This window comes from Schistocerca piceifrons, chromosome 2, assembly GCF_021461385.2.
Source record: "Schistocerca piceifrons isolate TAMUIC-IGC-003096 chromosome 2, iqSchPice1.1, whole genome shotgun sequence".
NCBI lineage: Eukaryota > Metazoa > Arthropoda > Insecta > Orthoptera > Acrididae > Schistocerca > Schistocerca piceifrons.
In genome coordinates this window covers 779,625,547-779,640,037 of record NC_060139.1, presented here as the reverse complement: position 1 = coordinate 779,640,037, position 14,491 = coordinate 779,625,547, and the positions used below count along the sequence as shown (strand labels likewise).

At 39.6% G+C, this 14,491-nt stretch overlaps 1 protein-coding gene across 9 annotated transcripts in view; it reads right to left on the bottom strand.

The window, feature by feature from the left end:
• The window catches only part of LOC124777617 (sodium bicarbonate cotransporter 3), a 960,712-nt gene that overhangs the window by 209,982 nt on the left and 736,239 nt on the right, over window positions 1-14,491 (bottom strand). For all 9 annotated transcript variants that reach the window (XR_007015757.1, XM_047253082.1, XM_047253080.1 and 6 more), the window contains 2 exons: window positions 12,664-12,883; window positions 8,229-8,358 (listed from right to left, as the gene is read on the bottom strand). Coding sequence is in view for 8 of the 9 variants with exons in the window: in XM_047253082.1 (XP_047109038.1) it covers window positions 8,229-8,358; window positions 12,664-12,883 (350 nt within the window). In the remaining variant the exon portion in view is untranslated. The remainder of the gene's footprint in view (window positions 1-8,228; window positions 8,359-12,663; window positions 12,884-14,491) is intronic.

Sequence of the window (14,491 nt, the reverse complement as noted above, 5' to 3'; positions counted from 1 at the left end):
CGCGACCTTCTCCGGGACCCATCTCGCTGGAGCACAACCCCAGGTCCACGACACCTATGGATGCTGCTCCGGAGTTTTCACACATCATCTCGTCCAGGAGGCACATTCCACGCACAAGCTTCCGTCCTGGACATTTTCGACCATATTCCCATGTTTCTCCGCGGGATCTTCTCGGGGTCTCCCAAGAGGCCATGGATGTCCCCGCACTGTCTGTGTCTCCAAGGCAGTGAGTGTCTTTTTTTTCAAAGGGGGAAAAGTGTTGTGAAAGTGCCACGAGATTTAAAAGTGCTGCTACATCAGTACGCGAACATGGCGATAGAGGCGCTCCGCAGCTCGGCTGAGCGCGGGAGCGCCACCTAGCTATGAACAGCGCCAGCCACATGTCACGGCACGGCAGTTGAGTGACAGATACGGAGTTGGTAGCATGAAACTCACTAGTGTTTCTACGTTTGTATATCCACGCAAATTATTAGTGAATTAAAGGTTATAACAGTATGTGGCATCACTTCTTTTAAAAACATCATCAGTACTTGGTCTCTCACAGCACTGACATATGTCAAGGCCATTAAAAGAAGTTCAGTTGCTTCCTGTTACCTAGGCCACAAACAATGGAGTTCCTGAATCAAGTGACATGTGATACGAAAACTCTCGTACACAAAGGCACAGCGATAAATCTTTTAGCCTATTCATATGCCTGCCACAACATTTCTCAAATAATTTTCAGAGTCATAACTAAAGGAACTGTAAATGTTTTTATGCTGCTTTCTCAGTGTTGTATGACTGCATTACAGATACTGTGAATTATTGGATATACTACTATAATATTACTGGATCAGCAGAAATATATTAATGAGAAACATATCAACAAAAGCTCTGAAAAACTGTGTTTCAACACAAGAAGTGAAAACATTTATCCATCAACACTTCAATACAATGATGTTAGGGATGTTGTAATGCTCTGAACATCAGGTGAATGTTCAAATATCTGTTCATGCATTTCGCCATATACGTCAAATATTCAGCTGAAAAGATAAAAATCTAATAATGACAGGTTAAGCTTATTAAGAAGAAATTCTGACATTTTCAACCAATTGTAGAAAACTCAAGTGTACCACATGCACTTGATGGACTGGGGCAAAAGTACCAAATGTAAATAAATCTGTGTGTCTTCTGTGTCTTCCTGGACTTATACTCTTATTTTCTGAATTTCAAATTCTAAAATGTCACAGAGTTATACGAGATAAATATAAATACTGGTGAAACTAACTGAAAAATTAGAAGAGTGCAACCAACAGAAAATACAGTATTAGCAGTAGTAGGGGACGCAAAGGATACATACAAGAATCTCGCTTGACCTGTTACTCATATTAAAACGACACCAGAGAACCTTCAGCAGCATCGTGAGTTTGGGCACCTATGTGGTTGTTCATACCTGCTGTTACAAGCATGTATGCATTATACATCAATGAGCCATAGGTTAGTGCTTTTTATTTCAGGAAGGAAGAGGTTACATTTTCAATAAATATGACACTATAAAATATATTGAAAAAATTATCATTCTGAAACAGTATAAAAGTCTGAAGTTCACCATAAATATGACTGTTGTATGTGTATGTTAGAATTACATGAAAGATGTAAGAAAAATCTAGTTTCCAATAATAATGCATGCAACATCTATAAGAAAAACTTTTTTCCTTCTTTTTTTTTTCCTCTGACCTTTATGGAACCAAGTCATCATGTGAATGAACAGACATTGAACATTAACTTTTCCTAAGGAATGTCTTGGCAACAGCTGGATTTTTTTATGCTCTTCAGTAACCACCAATAAAATAGATTATTTCTCAGTTTAATCTTTTGTTAGAGTGGTATTTCAATCTTGGAGGCATTTTATACATCTTCCCACACACAGTTTCCCTATTGTAATCATAATAATTCATGCTGAAAAGTCTTCGTGAAGGAAGTTTGTCTTAATAGAATATCATATGAAGAAAGTTTTTGTACCAAAGATTACCAAACACAAGAATATGAAGTATTAAAAAAATATCACTTAGGGAGATTGTATGTCTTCAGCTGACGGTTTTTTTCTTCCTCTTCTTCGCATCCATCTGCCCATGGCGTAACTTGCAACATACTTTCCTTGCCTTGACTTACCTGTTGTTAGATTGTCATGATCATCATCTTCGTCATGTAACAATGGAGTCATCATTTCAGGAACTGAGAACCAGATATGAGTGGATTCTTTTTTTCTGTAACCTTACTGAGCTCCAGATCAGTATCTTGACAATTTATCAGTTGACTCATTAATAGTGAATCAAGATAAGCTCCCAGTATCACAAACAATATGCCGTTATACTGTTATTCGGAAATGCTGCCTGTTAACTCAAAAAGTTCTCAATAGTCACTGTTTGTGTGTGTTTGTGTGTGTGTGTGTGTGTGTGTGTGTGTGTGTGTGTGTGTGTGCGTGTGTGTGGTGGGAGGGGGTAAAAATTTTAAAAAAATCACACTGTTTGTGCTTTCCCCTGAAGATTATGAGATTTCAGGGACCACCTGGAACTGCTCTTTCCTTACCAAGTTCCTATTATTGCCATCCTATCACACTTTTTAACACCTGTGTGAGCTGAAAGTAGCTTTCCATTTCAGCGGAAAACTTAGTTTTAACAGTCATTACGGCTATATTTGTGCTTTATTTCTGTGTGTCTTGTTCATTTCAATTTACTTGTAAGACTTTGAAAACAAGTATAATTTATTACCACTTTTCAGAATCATACATGAAAGCTTCTGTACTAAATATTTATATGTAAAACCTCATTTTTAACCAACCTTTCCCCTAACAACAGCTTCACAGAAGCAGGGAATAAAAATGTGTAAATACCTTTTTCTTGCTGCTGCTGCTACACTTATCACTAATACTGGTCTTTGCTGTATGAATATGAATGACTTTCTAAGTTGTCATTATCAGCATTACTTTCACTGGTTCATGTTGAATCATCTGTTCTTGATCTACCAGGCTGATGAGTGGCATTTCTTCACACGTACATCTTCTCCTGGCAGTTCCCAAGGGAATGGACTTCAGTGATCTTTCTCCCTAGTGGTTTAGTTTTTGATCTACACCACCAGTGGAGGCCCATTATCATTTTTGACAAGCAAGCATTATGACAGCCTTATCATCCTTTTCTCATCTGTTCCAAAGGATGTCTCATCTATGCCTAAGAGATCATCCACAATTTCCACAAAAGATCTCTCTTTCCTTTTGTTTTGTCTGCAATTCTAATCAAAGATTTCTGTAAGCAATTCCATAAATTATAGACTTTGAATAACTCGTTAACATCGTGGTCATTTCTTCTTGCAGGAATCTACGCTTTTTGCCAAATATGGAAGCTTTTAGAATCAACTGTTCTGTGATTTCCTTTGTTGTAAACCATAAAAGCCAAAAAAATTGCTTGACAGTTTGTTAGTAGTTTGAAACAAGAACTGTAAAACGACTGAAGCCAAACAATATTTTTGGTTACAAAATAAATAACCCAAGCATATAACATTATTAAAAAATTATGTTATAAAATAAATTCATCAAATAATAATACTAATACAGGGTGTATACGCGGACAAGGAAAAAAAATTCCCGGATTTTTCCCGGATCTCCCGGTTAAAAATACATTTTCTCCCGGGTGAAAATACACTTTTTCTTGTTAAATGACAGTATACTTTCCGTCGGAACAGTAAAACTTCTCAATCGTTTGAATGGATATGGTTTTATACAGGAGCGTAGAATTTATCGGCACTTTAGAAAACGTAACTCAGAGGGGAAAAAACACGTTTTGGGAAGATCTTTGATGTGCAGTGACATGTACGCCGCATATGTTCGTATTACGAAAGTATAAATTCGAATTCCACCAACAGGAAAAGTTAATGGTTTAAGTTAATATACATAGTGTTGCTACAAAAAAAGCAAAGCTTCCGCATATAGTATTTGTCTCTAAGATTAATAAGCTACAAGAGAAGCTAAGCTTTCACACATAATGTTGATCTGTTTAGCGCATGTTACACTTTAAGATACATCACACAAATACGCCAGTAAAATTTTTAATACAGACATAAACTTCTGATCTTTTGGGCTCGAAATTCTTCTAAGTGGCTCTTCATCAAAGAGTTAATTTTTTAATGAGAGTAAACGCTCTGTGGTTTAAGAAATTCGTCGTACATTCTTGCACATAGTTCATCTTGCGTAAAAGGAAATTTACTTTGAAAATAACGCTTTTCGAACTACAATTCGCAATATTTTCCAGCGACCTGTTAGATTCATTTCAGCATTTGCTAGAGAGCGCCAGATAAGACGCGTCACCGCGCTTGCGCAGCTACGGTGAGGTAGAAAGTCCGTATGTTAGTACGTGTAAAACATTAAAAGATCTTACTTACATTATGTCATAAAAGAAACAAAACATCAGATGATACTCGAAGAGCGTCGGAATTTCGTGAACCATACTAACATGGGTAGTTTGCCTTAAAGCGCACATTCGTATGATTCTCAATGACGTAGGTCTCGACCTGATATTAAGCTTTTCGGTGTGGCTTTCGCGACGTAAATTTTCGTGGAGTACCTATACTGTATTATCTCATGTTTGGTTCTTTATTATGGCATTATGCCATACGTGCTAGAAGATCAAAACGTGCACTTGAAATGCAGCGAACAGTTGAAACTAGCCAATAGTGTGGAATTAACACTTCGTTTCAAATAAATTTACTGCATCAGCAGGAAAGCTTCATAAAAGCCAAATTTCTTTAGCACACCAACAAAAATAACTTTATTGTTCTGCAAGGCGATTAATGCTTGTCTGTCAAAAAGGTGGAAATAAAATCAAATCTGAAACTAGTAACATATTTTAGCCTTCCGTAATTATGTGAATGTATTTTAATTCACTTGATAGCTCTCAGCCACAGAAATCCGTCTTGTTTTCGTTTGACGTGAGAGCAGTAAACGAACAGGAAACATAAAAATCACTAAATGTAAACACGGGTCACGTGGAGACCGCCCACCCCCCACTATAACTCATACTGCTCTGCGCATCAGAACGTCAAAAATTAAAAAAAAAAGACTTTTCAAAAAGAAGTTCATTTTGTAGCGCACACTTTCTAAAGAGCCTTATACATAAAACACATATCTTCCAGGAAATGTTAAGACATTTTATTTGGTCTTAAGTGTCCCGAAGTGCAGTGCCACGCCTCTTCAAACAACATTCTTATACCGCACGTCACTGTATTTCGCTCTGTGGAGCTCAAACGTGTATATTTTGTATTTTGTAATGGATGTCATCAAATTATTTCAGGGCTGTGGAAATAGAAAATGTCCTGTAGTGCCTCTCCTGCTCCCAGTCTGCCGTTTTGACATCTTGTCCCTCGCTTTAAAAAAAAAAAAAGCTCGCAATTAATACTGGATGGGATTACTTGTAACCGGGAGAACAAGAACTGTTCAGAAAATCTGCACTCTTTATTGCCTGTTAGCTAATAACTTGCTGTTTTGTGTGATATAAAATTAAACATAGGATACTTAAAACCAGTAAAGACAAGAGACAGGCAAGACAGTACACATTTCTTCAATCCTTAGGTCCTAGAGATTTTTCTGTCTGAAGCTACAGCTTTACATGGCGTGCTTTCCGTTTTGCGAAAGAACTATTACCTCATCAAAGCCCGTCAAACGTTTTGCCACATGAAAAATGGAAATGCCCTCGTCTAACACTGAAAAATCTGTTAATACAAACAGTACCCAAGACTGGTGCGGTTTCTCGATCTGATTACGTCTATTTTGTCGCTGTGTGCTGGATAAAACTAAATAGGCCTTTCTAATACTGCAACAATTGTAACACACACCACATGAGCGAGACTGTTTTAGCAATAATGATAATCTTTATAGTACGACAACATAATTCACAAAGTGCCAATACGAAATACCTATGTGGCCTACTATAGTCAAAAAGCTTTATGTTAGGATATAGTTTCACATTCATTCGTACGCTCCAATTTCTCATGCACGAGATCGAAAAGTAGTAGAACGAAATTTTTGTATAAATTTGGAATCCACATATTCTTCCATAATTTGTGTGATGTCCCCGTTTCTCCTTCTTCTTTGTTCTAACAAACAATCTTGTCATCATTAATTCTGTAACTATTCCTACCACTGTCAAAACTCATTCTCCGGTTAACTTTACTAACCCTGCCATAATCAGCGGTTTAGTTATCCAGCGATTATTCTCCGGTTAGGCGTTATTACGTGTTCGTACAATGCGTTTTCAGTGCTACTCCCAGAAGGGAACGTAAGCGGCTGCTAGCCGGGAAATATCCTGTCTAGTGCAGCGATCTGGCCAAATTTTTTTTGTCAGAATTTCACTTTCTTGGATACACCGTGAAGATAATACGTAATCTTTCTTGCCCGTTATTCCTGTTAGTTGTTTATTTCCACTCTGATAGTCTGAATCTATGGATTTCGCTGGTAATTATAACAACGCTGAACATCTGCAAACCAAATCAACCACATAAACAAGCAGCAGTTGGCATTCACCGGTTCGGCTTTATTCCGCTCAGTTCGTACAGCCCCGTCCCGTTTTGTCTGCAGTCAAGTTCATTTCTAGATGCGCAGAGACACCACGTACACTATGCACGCATTCAAAAATCAACTTATAATTCATTCAGAAATCAACTTAGAGTGTGTTCAAAAATGTCCAAAAAACAGCAGGGGTGCGACTCAAAATCATGTGAATAATCGATAGAACTACGTGCGCTTGAATGCTAGGTGCATGGTGAAACAAGTTTTTGTTTTCCTCAAGAATATGAATTTGCCCCCTCCTCCCGAAATTGCCGCCAGGTTCAGATACCCCGGTTGGTCTCCCCCCCCCCCACCACCCGACCACGCTAGATCCAAGCCTGCTGCGCACGCGTGAATCTGGCATCTTGGCCGCGCCAGTAAATTTTTCCGGGTACCCCATGTGGCTGGTCGCTGCTACTGCTGCTTACACAGCCAACAGCCACAATTCTTTAGCCAGAAGGTATTACTCATACAAGACTCAACTGCGCGTGTGCATGAGCCCGCTCGTAACTGCTTAAATGAATCTAATATGAACAGTTGTGACGTCACGCTCACGGAGGCAATTTGTTGTTTTGAAGTATTGCATAGTCTTCCTAAGGCCTTTGGCACATTTCACTGCTGGCAGACGCTTGTATGTGCACTGTGTTATTTTATATTGGCATTTCCTTTGCAATTTAAGTTTTATTTTCGTTTTTTCTGTCGTTCATATTTTAATGCTGCAGTATTATTCTGCAGTAGCGGGATACAGTAATATCCTTTCTCAGAGTATAGGTTCTTCGCAATCAAAATTACAAAAATTTAACTGAAAACTAAAACAATGAAAAATTCCCGGGTTTTTCCCAGATCTCCCGCTTGGCCCGGGTCATATACACCCTGTAATAATAAAATCACAATTCTAATAGTACCAGTGTTAAGTTTACCTAGTGATATTAATGGAAAAAACATGTAATATCATCTGCATGGGAAACATTTGGTGTTTTTCATATTGATTTAACGATCATATGCTTCTGGAAATAAAGATTACATGTTAATTAAATAAATGAAAGCTCTCATTAATGTCTAGTAATATTGTCTGAAGGTGACTGCATGTGGCATAATTTTTAAAAACCTGAAAAAAGACCTTCCTGGTGAATATTTTGGAACATCATGGTCATTGGGCATCACTTTGCAGTTGTTTTGTTTGAACTACAATTTTGGACATATAATTTTGTTGTTGTCTGGAACAAAACTGGGGGGAGAGAGATGAACTATAAGAAAGTTGAAACACATGGGCCAGCCTAGTATACAATAAGAAAAAATTTCGCCACTGTAGCAGCAACTACTTAATAATATAAAACAGAGAAGCATAATGTCATTATCTTCATTGTGTCCATCAAAGGTATGACTGTTATTGGCTTCCCTTCATGTAAGCTTTCTGAAAATAACTGCAATGATTGCATATACACTTACTGCAACGACAAAAATGTCTGTAATCTTGCGTGACTTTCTTAAAAGTAATTTTATATATCACAACACAAATTTTACCAAGTGGTTATTTTTGGGACATTACAATACTTACAGGCAAAAATAAAAGTTTTGTAAGCCTACAGAAACAATATAGGACATAAATTTCAATGCTGAAGAACTGTCATTAAACTAAGGAAGAGATGCTTACTTTTGGAAGAGGAGTGATTTCTGCCAATTTCTGCTAGAGAACGAATAATTGGGAGGCGTGACATATTGGTTGCATTCTCCTTGCGACGCTCGTGCTGATGCCTATGTCGTCGGAGAAGTACTTCCCTCACCTTTAAGAGCACAGGGTTAAACATTCAGATTAGGTGAAAACACTATTTCATCAGAAGTAACTAAACATATGCAAAGTACAAAATCAGTTCCAGCAAGAGAAATACCTGACCATTTGAGCATCTCACCCCCACCCCCATTTGCGCTAGACATTTCCTTACCATATAATAAAGAATTAAATGTTGTAACACACACACACACACACACACACACACACACACACACACACACACACACACCTCAAATTAAATTCCCCGTGCCAAGAATCAGCTACAAAGGAAAGGACTGCGGCCCCCGCCCCAAAAAAAATCACCTAATATTATTCTGGACTGGAACAACTGAACAACATCCTTTGCCAGGTGTCAAATCACTTCTCATCAGGCCCTGGAATGTGGGAAATCCTACTCAAGCTCCTTCCTACCCCTCCTAAAATGGTGTTCCATTGCCCACCCAACCTATGAAACATCCTAATCGTCTCCTACACTGCTTCCACAGCCAACCTCTGGTCACAGGGATTATATCTCTGTGACAGACCAAGGTACAAGACTTGCCAATCTACCCACCCAATGCTTACTACTCCAGTCTTGTCATGGCTTACCCTACCCCATCAGAGTACAAATCACATGTGAAAGCAGCCACAGCATATATCGTTCTCTGCAAACAATGACAGTTTTATATGTCGACAGTGTAGGAAAAGATTCTGTAGATTGCTACTTACCTTAAAGAAAACAAATCAAGATGCATACAGGCACAATTAAAGGACACTAACATAGAGCTTTTGGCCACAGCTTTCATCAGCAAAAGAGAAACACACACCATTCATGTCCCCCAGACCCATCCCACAAATAGATGTCCCATGCCATTTCCCCTCACACCCCCAATCCTGCAACCCCCCCCAATAACCAGGCCTCCTTTGTCACCCAGTACCAACCCAGACTGGAACAACCAAAGCACATCTTTCAGCAGGGCTCTGAATACATTTCATGCCCTGAAACGAGGGATATCCAACCAAAGATCCTTCCCAGCCTTCCTGAAATGGTGTTCTGTTGTACAAGCAACCTCCATAACGTCTTAGTCCATCGCTAAGCCACTCCCAATACTAACCAACCCCTCGCCACAAGGAAGACCCAGGTGCAAGACCTGCCCACTACACCCACCCAGCACTTATTAGAGTTCTGTCATGGATTTGTCCTACCCCATTAGGGGCCAGCCCACCTTTGAAAGCAGCAACATCATTTACCAGCTCTGCCAAGAGCAAAGAAGACCACTCTGTGCCACAACATGCAACTGAACATAACATGCCTGGTTTCAGTAGCTGTTTCACTACCTGAGCCATCTGGATCCTCCTTCCATCACCAGGTTTCCAGAACGGCACAGGTGGGAACTATCCTTACAAGATATTCTGCACCCCCTTAATAATCCCGGCCTCAACCTATGGTAACATACTGTCCCCACAACCTACACCCATCCCCTCTGTTCTATCATCTTTTCCCCATTATTGTCTTTGTTTGCCACCCTCTGCCAATGCACACACCCATCTCCCCCCCCCCCCCCTCCTCCTCTCCTTTTTTTGCTTCTTTTTTCCTCAGCTCCCTGCCCCACAACCTCCTGACACTGCATTTGTAGACATTCTAGACCTTGCACACTCTGCCAGACTCCCCCCACCTATACAGTATTATCCTTTCCTCTTCTCCTTCTCCACACCATCCACATTGTTTCTTGCATCCCACATTGTAGTTGCATTCCATTCCACGCTGCCAGAGTTGGCATTCATGTGTGTGTGTGTGTGTGTGTGTGTGTGAGAGAGAGAGAGAGAGAGAGAGAGAGAGAGAGAGAGAGAGAGAGGGGGGGGGGGGGGTGTTCACTTATGTGTGTATGAAGAGCGTATGTTTCTCTTTTGCTGATGGAGGCTGTGGCCAAAAGCTTTAGGTAAATTTCTTTTAATTGTGCCTATCTGGAACTTAATATGTCTTCTTTATGATAACTAGTAATCTATCTTTTCCTACGTTGTTGATATTCCCACCTGGAGTTTTCATTGTTTAGTTTTTTTAAGTCGGTATGACTACCAACCAGCTGTCCACCAGCATGAATGGCCACTGTGAAACTGTTGCCAAGAATAAAGCTGAACCCTGGTGGCACGACATGCAGTCGAGCACAACATGCTCAATTCCAATAGTTGTTTCATAACCTGGACCATCTGGACCCTCCCCTCCACCACCAGTTTCTCTGAACTATGCAGATGGGAATTATCCTTAATACACACCATCTGCTCCCGTATTCATTCTGGCATCAATCTCAGGTAACCGAGTGTCCCCACACCCTCCACCCAACAGTTTCCCCTTACTCTATTCTTCATGTCCCTACATCACCATCAGCATACACAGCTCTCCACTGGCACATACAATTATGCATCACGTGGCTAGACGCCCTTCCCTCCCACATTCCAAGCCAGAAAACTGGCTGCCTCCCTCTGTGCCACTTGCCACCCATCCTCAATCCCTATCCTACCTCCTGCCTTCTCCTCCCTCTAACCTCCCCACCCAACGCTACCCCCACCACAACCAGTCCAACTGCCAAAATGCAACACTGGCGCTGTTAGTCCAGTTGGTTCCTTTTAGGGGCATATGTGTGTAGGTGGGCATGTGTATGTGTGCATAGGTGTGTTTTCTATGTGTATCTTACTCTAGCTCATAAAAGGATTACTCTGATAGCTAGAAAGCTTTCTTTCTTTTTGTATGTGCCTAGCGACAATTCAATGCTTCTTTCAGTGAGTGGTCTCCTTTAATCCAGAAATATGTCTTTTGTATGGTGTACATATGCCTATGAAACAAAACTCATTTCAAGAGTCAGGGGGAAAAAGTGCCCCTTTACAGTAAGACAATGAAACAGTTGTCCGAAAGTTAATTAAATGACGAATTCAACAAAGATTATTATGCTCAACAGTGACAAAATAATGCTTAACAGAATAAATTTGAAGATTCACAGTATCTTTAAGTACTGGATGAATAAAACATGCCCATTTCACATGGCAAAACAAATAACTAATATTATACTTTCAAACATGATGTTATGTAAGAAAACATATTGTGTGATCATCACAATCAGCTATCGCCAAGTATAAACTGCTTGCATTTGTTACGTAATTTGGCTCTTACAGTAATGGTTTGAAATCTACATAATACCACTTTGATTTATTTGAAAGCATGCATGCTACTCACATTTAATGATTCAGGTTCTCAAACTACAGTACTTACATTGATTTCAAAAGATATTCTCTTCACCTCTTGCCTTTTAGTTGGGGTGAGCAATCAGCAGGGAAGTAAACAAAACTGAAAATGTTGATAAGATGTTGAGCTGGTACACCATATTTAGCAGGACCAATACAGTCATTCAGAGGTGGTGTGTGTGTGTGTGTGTGTGTGTGTGTGTGTGTGTGTGTGTGTGTGTGTGTGTGTGTGTACATGCGCTACACTTGTTAGCTTTGAAAAAGGAAATATTAGCAACATTTTCAGTCTTGTTTATGTGACTACTTGCAGCTTAACATCTCAACTATATAGCGAGTTGATATCTTTACTCCTTCCATGATTTTTATTTCATCCAGGACTTCCCATTACCAAATTTATCTTTACACATTTTTGTTTTTACATCAGACAATGGTGTCTAACAGGCAACTCTTAAAATGTTGCACATAAGACATCCCACAGTACTTACTCCTCATCTTACTGACTGCTACAGATACAATGGCTTGAAGCAAACCTTAGCAACTGTCATCACTTTGGCAGCTTACATATAAGATGTCTATAACTTGACTGTGTGTTGTAAGTGACTGCAGTAAGTGAATGTACAAGATAACGTTGTGTTTGTGTTGTGTGTAGTGGAAGAAAGGAAAGCCTCCTCTTCTTGAATAGCATCAAGGGAGCTGCCAAGCTCAACTGTAAATCCATTTGATGATTCATCATCAACAGCATGGTGTCACATGAGCTACTGTGGAAGGGTTTGGAACTTAACTTTGTAAATCAGGGCAACGTTTGGTGAACATTAATGTTATGCCATTATCTTTTCTTCCTGTGTCAGTTATATACTTACAATAATATTTCTTTCATCATCAGGTTTCAAACCAGGCACCATCAAATCAAAGCACCCCCAACCTCTGCTTTGGAGGCAGGTATGATATTGACAGAATACAAATAGCTACCTTCTGGGTACAATATTATTAGAGAGCTAGCAAAAGAAAGACTTCTGAATGTGTCGTGTTAATGCATTATATGTACAACAATCAATGCTGGAGTGAATTTTAAGATATTTACCTTGTCTCTGCTTTCCAATGGTAAGGCATCAGAACTGATCATATTGTCTAGCACAAGATCAACAACCTGTTCCAAAGATGCTGCTTCCATGTCAAGCATCACAGTGCCATTGAGTAAGAGAGAACGGAGTTCAAAGAGTGAGTGCAAAGAGAGAGTAGCAACATGTGGCTTAGACCATCGATTTCCACCTTCTTCTACATCTTCTTCAAACTTTATCCATCTGGAAAAGAAACATGAAACTTTGTTACATTTGCTTTAGACGTTTGTTTAATGTAGTTTCTTCAAAAACATTTAATTATTCACTACATTTTAACCATTCACTCTCTAGTGCCGAGTTGAGTCACAGATACAAATGTCCTCAAAACCGCACCATTATTAAGTTCTGTTATGACTGGCCCTTTGGCATTAACACAAAAAATGGTTCAAATGGCTCTGAGCACTATGGGACTTAACATCTAAGGTCATCAGTCCTCTAGAACATAAAACTACTTAAACCTAACTAACCTAAGGACATCACACACACCCATGCCCGAGGCAGGATTTGAACCTGCGACTGTAGCGGTCGCGCGGTTCCAGACTGGAGCGCCTAGAACCACTCGGCCACAAAGGCCAGCGGCATTAACACACAAAAATTTGAAATGCATGACCATATTAAGACAACATTAACATCAGATGCTCCAAGACATGAAACATTTTCGATAGGACAGACATTTGGTGAGTTTGTCAGATGCAGGCACTCAATGGTATTCATAACTGGGCATTTTTGATTACTGTACTACTTATTACCACCCCTCCCTCCCAAAATTGCAAAGGACACAGTGAGCCAGCAGTAATACTGATACAGTCTTCATTTTTCATGGCGTCAGCTGTAACTACACATCCCAGGGAGACCCATAGAGACCTCTCCTACGACATAATAATATGATAAATGGTTTATGCATCTCAAACATATATTCTCCACAGAAATTACCACTGATGTGATAATCATCTAAACAGTCAACTCCTTCCTTATTGCAAGATCATATTAAGGCATTCCCATTCACACTGTAGTCCTATATGTGCAGGCCCTACACTGAAGAGTACCATTTGCTACACAGTGCTGTGAACTGGGATTCAAATACTTGTGCTTTCCTGAGCATCATCCCATTATTGGTTTCACTGTGAGACTTGGCAGTGATATGCACAATCACTGATCTTGCTCATTCTTGATGTTCTTCTTGCTACAAGAAATGAGTAAAAAGAGATAGAGGTTGGAACAGAAGGTGTGTGCAGTCAGGTATTTAAGAGCATCTCATGAAAACCACATTGTGGTCAGAGTTGTAGATCATGAGTTATTTCAGTTTTAAACAAGTACTGAAATCAGAATCCATGATAGCATGTAGAGGCAGGAGGCAACCATTGTTGCACTGATGAGGGCAGCTGAATGCCCAAGTATGGTGAGTCACAACAGTGGGCTTCAGACTGCATCTACAGAAAGTTTTTGGAGGGCTGGCATAAGAACACAAAAGCACAAACTAAAAGTTTGATGTAATTTGAAAGGGCACACATCTCTTGGCAACAAGCAACTGGACTAGTCCAACGAACGGATGACCAAGAAAAGAAAATTAGTCTCTCAAAAACACACATTTGATAAGAGCAAGAATGAAGTGAGAATTATTTCAGGAAATGTTGTGAAATAGTTTTCACTGGAGTAAATGATATAGGATGCTACAGTTTTGATAGGAAAATAATTTGTATTGCAAAATGAGGTGACTCCGATCATGTTTTTGCATGTTTGGATAACTGAGCATAGCATTTTAACAATTACATTGCAGCTGACCACTGTCGT